This window comes from Rhincodon typus, chromosome 24 (assembly GCF_021869965.1).
Source record: "Rhincodon typus isolate 14 chromosome 24, sRhiTyp1.1, whole genome shotgun sequence".
Taxonomy (NCBI): domain Eukaryota; kingdom Metazoa; phylum Chordata; class Chondrichthyes; order Orectolobiformes; family Rhincodontidae; genus Rhincodon; species Rhincodon typus.
The window spans coordinates 2,232,312-2,242,438 of record NC_063355.1 but is presented as its reverse complement, the minus strand read 5'-3'; the positions used below and the strand labels follow the sequence as shown (position 1 = coordinate 2,242,438).

Below are 10,127 nucleotides of genomic sequence, written 5' to 3'. Positions count from 1 at the left end.
ATATGTCACTTTCAGTTTCTGCAGCGGCTAGTGTGCCAACTACGTCCAGCCAGCAGTCGCAAAACTCATAACACCGTGTTCAATCTTAAATATGACTCGCCTTTGGACATCATTTACTGAACAATCTTGACTGCACTCAGAACTATACTGGAAAGCAATTCAAGTGTACCATTTGAGCTCATAGTGCAATTTATTCATGCATGCTAGAAGCTACAAATATTCACACAGAGCACTCCGGAGATTGCAGGTAACAGGTCTAGACATTGCACTGTTTCATAGAGGAAAGGGGCAGGAAACTACCAAATACCTGCTACATTCCCCATGGCAATAACCGGACCAGTTTAATTAGCACAAATCGACAATTAACAGATCTTACACTCCTATACTAATCAACATCTTCCAATCTTGCATAAATTGTTGTTCTTTCGCACTTCAGTGCTGATGAGAGCAAGATTAAAAGAAAACTTCATCTTCATGTCTCTTTTTAGCAATGCTGAAATCCAGTTTTGCTGCCAGTGAACCAATCTGACAGACACTGGAGAGGGGATTATAAAGAGATAGATTGACAGCACAAAGCAGTGGAACTATTTAGAAGGCTCTTTCAGACATGATGGGTCCAATAATCACAGCTTATTTTATAAGATTCAATGATGAAAAGAGTCCATGACAGAAAATAAAGGTGGTAAGTAAGGAAAAAAGGATGAAGAAAGACAAATCAAGACAGAATTCAGCATGGTCACTGTCAGAAGAGCAGTTTATCTCGCTAATTAATCACATACATCTGCAAAGATAAAACACAGACATAGGCTATGGAAAAGAACATTTTATTGGCAACATATCTAAACAAACCAGACTTCGTCATTCTACGGAATTATAAAATAAAAATACACAAAGAAATCCTGGAACTCCTCCTGGGTAATGAGAAAAGGCAGAGACTGCCTCACCTCCTCTTCTGAAAAATGTTTCCACGGCCCATCCCACGGCCTCGCCCTCGAGCAGCCACTGTGGAAAAAATAAAATTGAATTTCAATGATTTGGTCTTCGTGACTTTGCAGTGCTCGAGGGAATAGATTCTCCCCCTTCTCTTATAAACCAAAAGTCAAACTGCCTCTACTGTATTAAACTGAAAGTAATGCTGTCTTTACTGTTTTAAGCTAAAAGTCAAGCTCCCTTTGCACTGACCCCATCAAACTACCACGGCAGATACAGCTTGGGGTTAGTTATAGTAAAGCTGCCTCTAATCTTTTAAACTGAAAATAAACTTCTTCTACACTATCGCCATGAATATTTCCCAGGATAGGTACAGGACAGTGTTAGACACACTGTGAAGCTGCTTCTATTCTTTCAAAACTAAAAGTAAAGCTTTTTCTACACTATCTAATGAAATCCTCCAAAGTATGGAACAGCATAGGTTTAGGTACAGAGTAAAGCTTCCACTACTCTTTTAAACTGAAAGTAAAGCTCCCTCAACACTGCCTCATCAACCACTCCCAGGACAAGGACAGCAGAGAGTTAGATACAGAGTAAACCTCTCTCTACTCTTTTAAACTAAAAGTAAGGTTCTTTGTACTTTTAAAACTGAAAGCAAAGCCCCACGACACTGTCCCCATCAAACACACCTAAAACAGGTACAGCAAAGGGTGAGACAGAGAATAAAGTTGCCGCTACTGCTACTGTCTTCGTATTCTTTTATGCTGAAATAAAGCTTCCTGGACACTGTCCCCATCAAACATACCCAGGACAATGTCAGCAGGGGGTTAGTTAGAGTGAAGCTTGCTCTACACTGCTGTAAAACAGGTCAGCAGTCAATCCATAAATTCAGTTTGCACTTCTACATCCACGTGAACCTCTACATCTCTTTGTGCCCAAGAATCTATCAAAGTCCATCAAGTAGAAATGTACTCTTCCTTGATTTTCTAACTAGGCATCCTGTTCAAGTACTTTCACTGGCAGTAGAGAGGACAGTTTGATCCCCTTGGTGATAGCTCAATATTCCAGGTATCAGGAAGTACAGTGTAGTGACCTCAGCAGGCTCTGTAATGAGGGGGGTGAGGGGCAACAGACAACTCAATGCCACCAGTAAAAGCCTAGATTTAGGACACAGACACACAAACCTTGAGCTTTGAGGATGGCAGCTTTCCCTCGGCCAGCCCCAGTTCCCTGGTTTTTGTTCTTCATGCTCTTTAACATGGGTGCATTTTTCAGCATATCAGGTAGTATCAGGAAGCGAATCTTGCTTCCACGGATGTAGACCTGTTCTAGCTGAGCCACGCGCCCATCCCGGTAGGTGACAGTGATATTGGACATCTATAGAGCAAATGGGGACAAGGTCAGTCAGCTCTGAAACCAGGGGGGCACAATTATGTTAACAGTTAATATTCAGTAACAAAACCCAAGTGGAAAATAAAGCCAGCACAGCACTGTCCACAATACAGAAACACCACACACGTATCTAAAGAGAGAGGGACTATTGGCATCTCATATTTAATAGATCACTAAGACACCAGCTGAAACCACTGGGACGACACAGCTCTAAAACATACAGAGATGTATAAAACATCTGTCCAAAACGGAACACAGTAGTTACTGTATCTGAAAGATGGGACTGGAAAAGAAACCTGCAGCAAGGGACACAGAGCGAGACTTTGGCCTAATGCTGGGACCCTTACCTCTGAACCAGGAGGTTCAAATCCTGCTGCAGATAGCCCTGATGAGCAGACACCTGAGCTCTGGATCGGCACACATCAGGGTGGTAACAATTGATACAGGAGAGACCTTCTCTTGGGCAGTATGAAGAATACTCGCAGAAACTTAAAACGATTGAAACTTGGGAGGCTGCGAGCGGGAAGAGTAGATTTGGAAGAAAGGGAAGAATTGGAACACCAGGCTCCTCTCATTCCTTGTATTATTCTAAGTTTTGTAAAATCACAAGTGAAAGTTAAAAGTTCCAAATATACAGATCCTGGTCCTACGTTCTTATTTTAGAGTGTTGTTCACATTCAGAATTCTCTTTCTCAGACAGCAGCAGAGCTGAATTAGACAGACTTTTGATACATAAATGACTCGACAGTTGTGGGGACAGACATCTATGTTCTTCACCACAATCAGATCAGCCATGATCCCACTGAAATGGCAGAGCAGACCCGAAGGGTGCAATCTTGCTGGGAATGATTAAAACCAAGAATAAATTATATAGAGAAGGAAACTCTTCAATAACAAAGGGACGACAGACAAGTGGGAGGCTTGCAAAAGTGTGATAATGAGAATTCAGATGCATTATGTTCCTGTTAAGAGTGAAAGGCAAGGCTGGTAAGAGTAGGGAACAATGGATGAACAAAAATATTGAAGTTCCAGTCAAGAATAAAAGAATCTTAGATATAGACAACTGGGATCAACTGAATCTCTTCAACAGTATAAAGCGTGTAGGAACATTCTTAAGAAGGAAATCAGGAAGGCAAAGAGGCGATATCAGATAGCACTACCAGGCAAGATTAAAAATAATACAAAAAGATTCTACAAATACATGAAGTGCAAGAGAACAACTAGAGAGAGAGTAGGACCCCTTAAAGATCAATAAGGTCATCTTTGTGTTGAACCTCAGAAGATGGGAGAGATATAAATGAATATTTCATGTCAATTTTTACAGTTGAGAAAGAAATGGGGTGTAGAGAACTCAGGGAAATAAATAGTGATGTTTTGAAAACAGATCACATTACAGAAAAGGAAGTGCTGGAGGTCTTAGAAAATATAAAAGGTGGCTAAATCTCCAGCACCTGATCAAGTGTATCCCAGAATGCTGTGGAAGTTAGGAAGGAAATTGCGTGGTCCCAGCAGAAATATTTGTATCATCTATAAGCGTGGGTGGAGGACTGGAGAGTGGCTAATGTTGTGCCATTTTAAGGAATGCTGCAAGGAGAAGCTTGAAAACTACAGCTCTGAGAGTCTGGCATTGGTAGCAGGGGATTCTGAAAGATAGGATTTACATGCGTTTGGGTAGGCAAGCGTTGATCAGCATGGTTTTGTGCCAGGAAAATAGTGTCTCAAACTTGATTGAGTTTTTTTAAATGAAGTAGCCAAAAAGATTGAATAAGGCAGAAGGCATTGTTTACTTTGACTTTAGTAAAGCCTTGACAAGGTTCCGCATGGTAGACTTATTTGTAAAGCTAGATCACATAGGACTCAGGGTGAGCTTGCTAATTGAATACAAAATTGGCTTAACGGCAGAAGACAGAGTGATGGTAAAGGGTTGTTCTCACGTGCAACCAGTGACTAAGCAAATTTATCGGGTGCCAGACCACGTACACGTTCTCTGGCCTGGAGGAGGCAGTCTTCCACTTATATGTTGAGTGCATTCATCTGCAGCCCGTTTTTGTTTTTTTTTGAAGGGGCTGCTGTTGAAATTTTGATTGCACTCCAGCCCCACTCCTAATCTACGGACAACCGGTACAGGGAAGGGTGAACAAGACTACGGACCTTCTCGTAGCTTTTGTCCCGGGTCTGGCCAAGATGGTCATTAACAGGTCCAGGCAGCAGATCAAGGAGGGGCTTGTTGTCCCTGACTGTCTGCCCCTCTTTCATGGTTATGTCCGTGTTCAGGCAACCCTGGAGGAGGGGCATTTGGTGCTCACCAGTACGGTTGAGCCCTTTCATGACCGATGGGCACCAGGGTGGCTGGACAGCATCACAAACCTGAACAAGAACATTTTGATTTAGTAAATCTTTTTGTTTCTGTAATACAAGTTTCCATTTTGCCTTTTGAGTTGTGTTTTGTTTTTTGGGTTGGTGCCCCTGGAGGAGGGCTGTCTTATTTTTCCTTTGTTTCAATTTTTGACCCACTGGAAGAGCCATGGGGGCTGTTATTTTATCAAGCAAAATTTATTCTACATTTTGATTCCTTGTTGCCCCTTCCCAAAGAGTTGGGAGGGGGGAACGATATAGTTGAGAAAAGCCATTTTTTACTTGTTGTTTTTCTTTTTCCAGAGTCACTGGTGTTTCATTTTGGATCAAAAGTCGGGGAAACTGTGATTTTTCTGCTTTTAAAAAAAAAGTAGAGTTAGCTTTGCTCTAGGCTTAACCCAGTGTTGTCCACACCCCAGGAGTGTCTGATGGGGGCAAATTGTTGTTTGTCATTTATATAAATGATTTGGATGAGAATATAGAAAGCACGGTTAGTAAGTTTGCAGATGACATCAAAATTGGTGGTACTGTGGACAGTGAAGAAGGTTATCCAAGACTACAAAGAGATCTTGATCAATTGAGTGAATGAGCTGCGGAGTGGCAGATGGAGTTTAATTTGGATGAAGGTGAGGTATTGCATTTTGGTAAAACAAACAAGGACAAGACATATATAAAAAATGGGAGGGCTCTGGTAGTGTTGCATAACAGAGAGACCTACAGGTTCACATAATAATTCTTTGAAATTTGCATCTCAGGTAGACAGGATGGTTAAGAACATGTTTTCCATGCTTGCCTTCATTGCTCAGACCTTTGAGTCTAGGAGTTCGGATGTCATGTTGAGGCTGCACAGGACGTTGGTGAGGCTCTTCTGGAGTACTGTATGCAATTCTGGTCACCCTGTTATAGGAAGGATATTATTAAACTGTAGAGGGTTCAGAAAAGATTTACCAGGATGTTGCCAAGAATGGAGGGTTTGAGATATAAAAATAGACTATAAAGGTTGTGACTTTTTTCACTGGAGTGTAGGAGGTTGATGGGTGACCTTATTGAGGTTTATAAAATCATGAGGCACATAGATATGGTGAATGAAAAGGTCTTTTTGCTAGGATGGTGGGCGCATTCAAAACCAAGGGGCATATTTTGAAGGACGAACATTTAAAAAAAAGGATATGGGCAACATTTTGTTTAAGTACATAAGAGTGGTTCATGTCTGGAGTGAACTGCCAGGTGATGTGGTGAATGCAGGTACAGTTATCATGTTTAAAAGACATTTGGATAAGTTCATGAATAGGAAAGGTTTGGAAGAATATGGGCCAAGCGCAGACAGGTGGGACTAGTTTAGTTTGGGAACATGGTCGGTGTGGACTGGTTGGACTGAAGGGTCTGTTTCCATTCTGTAAGACTCTATGACAAAGTAAAGACAAGGAGCTCCTGGGCAATTCTGGTCGACAAGCTCTGAATTCCATCAGCAGAAGGTCCACATCCCTTTGGAAGAGAAAAGGGAGAATGATTCTCCCCTAATACCTGATTAAGGCCCCATCAGATTCTGTCACATCCTCTGGATAAAATCAAAAGTAAAACCAACTTTATACTCTATTAGAGGAGAGTGTTAATTGATTGGCAAGAGGGCTCTGACTAGCAGAAGGTTTCCCATGGGGAATGAACCAGTTAAAGATGATTCACAGTTAACTGCCAGGCCTTGTCTAAATTTTAAACCAGGCAGGTTGACTCTAGACTGGTCAGGGCATTACCCTGAGACATGAACCAGGAAAATGTGTCACCTACGATGTGGGGTTGAAACAGGTGTTGTGTGTGCGCTCATGCTCTTTCAGTCTGCAGAGAACAGGCCCCCATGTATTAACTCATGTAGCTTCCAGTACGCACAAACCCACCTACACTGCCAGCCTAACTGACAACCCTCCTGATGAGTGCAAGACAAAAAAAACTTTGAAAAAATATCTCCTTTTCAGCAATACTTGCATTCTGTTCTACCATACAACAATCCATATTTTTGAAGTGTTGTCACTATTGTATCATAGAAAATCAGCAACCAACATTCAGATAGCAAACACTGACAAACAGCTATGTTATAATAATCTAATCACGTTTGCTGTTCTTGGAGTAGAGATAAAAATCGACCAAGAGGTTGGAGCGAACTCTCCTCCTCTTAGTAACAGAGCCGTAGGAACTTTTATATCCATATTAGAGGGCAGATGAAGCCTTGATCTCTAACAACAGTCTCTCAGCACTGCACCTGCTAACAGTTAACCACATATGCCTGTCCTCTGTCAAGTTAGATGAAAAGGAAACCACCAGACTGTGTCCATAAGAGAATATTACGAAATATCTTTGTGAGCTTAGGGGCCTCAGGTCCTGAAGCCCCCAGGCTCACAAGTGGTCATAATTGAACAGGAGAGGCATTGGTAATGGAAGCTGAAGAGCCAAGAGATGGTACTTAAAAAAATTTAACAAGATCAAGAATTGATAAATCTCCTGGACCAGATGAGCTTTACCTCAGTCACTACACAAAAAGCAGCTATGGAGATAGTGGATGCATTGTTGGTTCCTAATTCTATAGATTCTGGAATGGTTCCTGTTGACTAGAAGATGGTAAATATATCTCTAGTAATTAATGAGAGAGATTGAGGGAGAGCAGGGAGCGCCAGACCTCTCAGCTTGACATCAGTAGTTGGGAAATATTAGAATCAATTATGAAAAATGTGATAGTTTGATGTTTAGAAAAGAACGATATAAAATTATGCAGTCAACATGGATTTATAAAAGGTAAATCATGTTTAACAAATTTGTTGGAGATTTCTTGAGGATGTTACTTGTAGCATATAAAAAGGAGAGCCAGTGCACGAGGTGTATTTGGATTCACAAAAGATTTATGATAGGGTCCTACACAGGACATTAGCAAGTAACATTAGAGTGCATGGAATAGTAGGGGGAGGAAATATACTAGCCTGGATCCCTTTGGTTATTGGTTACTGGTTACTAGATGGAAAACAGTATAAATAGATCATTTTCAGGATAAAATCCAAAAGAACTGTGGATGCTAGAAATCAGAAGCAAAAAACAGAAAGTAACAGAAATTGCAGTTCTGAGGAAGGGTCACTGGACCCGAAATGATGACTCAGCTTTCTCACCACAGATTCTGAGCTTCTGAGTTTTTCCAGCAATTTATGCTTCATTTTCCAGATGGCTGGTGTTACCAGTGGAGTACTATAAGGTTCAGTGCTAGGTCCACATTTGTTCACAACCTACATGTGGATGTGGGGAACCAATTGTAGTACTTCCAGATTTGCTGATAGCACCAAACTGGTTGTGAATGCAAGCTGTGAGCAGGATGCAAGGAAGCTTCAAGAAGTGAATAGGCTACAGCACGGCAGATGGAATATAATATGATTAGTTATTCACCTTGATGGAAAAAGGGGCTGAATATTTCTTAAGTTCACAAAGGTTGGTAAGTGTGGGTAGCCAAAGAGATCTGGGCGTGCACATCCATAAGTCACTAAAAGCTAGAATGCAGGGGCTGCAACAGTTAGAAAGGCAAATCAGTACTTTGGCAATGATTTCAAGGTGATTAAACTACTGGAGATTTCTTGCTGCTGCCAGGACAAGAACTGGTGCCAGGGACCTCTATTGTTTGTAATAAACATTAATGATTTGGATGAAAATATAGGTGGTCTAGTTAGTTAAGTTTGCAGATGACACCAAAAAAATTGGTGGAGTTGTGGATGGTGCGGAAGATTACCAAGAATACAGCAAGATATCGATCAGTTGGAAAGTTAGGCAAAGAAATGGCAGATGGATTTTATTCCAGATAAGCGTGGGGTCATTTATTTTGAAGTCAAATGTAAGAGGAAAGTATACAGGGAATGGCAGGACCCTCAGAAGCATTGAAATAAAGAGGGATATTGGAGTCCAAGTCCATAACAACAAGGTGCAGAGCTGGATTAACACAGCAGGCCAAGCAGCATCATAGGACCAGGAAGGCTGACGTTTCGGGCCTAGACCCTTCATCAGATTAAGCGGATAAGGTGATAAGGTGATAAAAAAGGTGCACAATGTGTTTGCCTTTATCAGTCAGGGCATTGAGCATAAAAGTTGGCAAGGCATGTTGCAGCTGTATAAAACCTGAGTTAAGCCATGTCTGAAGTATTGTGCGCTGTTCTGGACACCAGACTATAGGAAGGATGTGGAGGCTTTGGAGAGGGTGCAAAAGAAGTTTTCCAGGATGTTGCCTGGATTGAAATGTATTAACTATAAAAGGTGAGATTGGACAAACTTGAACTGTTTTTGCAAGAGGTTCAGCGGCTGAGGAATGACCTGGTCCAAAATTATGAGAGGCATGGATTGTCAGAGATTTTATCGCCAAGGTGGAAATGTCAAAAACTAGGGACATGGTTTGAAGTGAGAGTGGAAAAGTTCAAAGGAGATGTCTGAAGGAATTCTTTTTTTTAAAATACATAATGGGTAGTAGGTGCCTAGAAGGCACTGCTATGGAAGGTGGGAGAAACAGATACTACAGTAACATAGGAAGCATTTAGACAGATGCATGAAGAGGCAGGGAATAAAGTGATACAGAGCATGTGTAGGCAGATGGGATCAGTACAGATTAGCACTCAGTGAATATATTCAAAACAGAAATCATTCAGTAGCTGGAGACTAATGACAAAGGAATATGAAAACAACACAGGGAAGCAGCACGAGAAGATGATCAGCCGTAATTAATGGAGCCACAGAGCAGGCCCAATGGCCTGAATAGTCTACTCCTGTACCTAATAGTACAACCCTGAAGATAAAAACGATAAGGGTAAAGGTAGCCCAGCCGAAAATGAGCATTGGGAAGTTAAATAGGAGAAACTGAGAAGAATTTTTTCAGAAACCAGAAAGGCTGCAGGTTGCAGACAGCATTTCGTCAGCACAAAGCACAGCAGAGGCTAAAAGCCAATGGAGATGGTTAGAATAGCAGTCAATGTAAAATGTATACACAGCAAAATCCAACAATCAGCAAGGAGACGATGACCCAGTGGGGGTGATGAAGGAACAGAGACTGCGGGGAGCTCTCACCCTCCCCCCTACCCCAAAGGGCCACCACCCCCACACCGAGCCCCATTCGCCCAGCCGGAACGAGCCGCTTTACCTGGCAGTTCATATTATCCTCAGCCTCGATGAGTTTTCCCCTGTAAACCTCGCCGGTGTTGGTCTCGCAGGTCACCACATGGCCCTCAGCCTCGTGAAGCACTTTAATGGGAACTCCGATCGACATGATTCCTCCTACCTCAGCGCGCCTTTCACTCTCAGCTCGTTAACGGTCCTCCACTATCCCAGCGAACACCGCTTTAACAGTCCTCCACTGTCCCGGCGAAAACCGCGCCGACGGGTCCTCCTGGGTCCCAGAATACCTCTAACCGGAAGCCCTCTCTGGCCCACTGTAGGGGTCA

The 10,127-nt window shown here is 42.2% G+C and overlaps 1 protein-coding gene across 1 annotated transcript; it reads right to left on the bottom strand.

Annotated features, from left to right (window-relative positions):
- Positions 1 to 808: 808 nt before the first annotated feature.
- On the bottom strand, positions 809 to 9,986 carry snrpd3 (small nuclear ribonucleoprotein D3 polypeptide). Its single transcript, XM_020515293.2, has 3 exons — positions 9,827 to 9,986; positions 2,115 to 2,307; positions 809 to 1,002 (listed from the first exon to the last, which is right to left on the bottom strand). Exons 1-3 carry the CDS (start codon positions 9,950 to 9,952, stop codon positions 941 to 943), a joined length of 381 nt encoding a protein of 126 aa, XP_020370882.1. The 5' UTR covers positions 9,953 to 9,986; the 3' UTR covers positions 809 to 940.
- Between the last annotated feature and the right edge of the window lie 141 nt (positions 9,987 to 10,127).

Bases quoted from the DNA above. Each gene is read 5' to 3' on its own strand.
- snrpd3 (XM_020515293.2), bottom strand. From the start codon at position 9,952: ATGTCGATCGGAGTTCCCATTAAAGTGCTTCACGAGGCTGAGGGCCAT. The intron at 2,308-9,826 runs GTAAAGCGGCTC...TTTGCTCTATAG, and splicing joins AGGATAATATGAACTGCCAG to ATGTCCAATATCACTGTCAC. The intron at 1,003-2,114 runs GTTTGTGTGTCT...TTTTTTCCACAG, and splicing joins TGCCATCCTCAAAGCTCAAG to TGGCTGCTCGAGGGCGAGGC.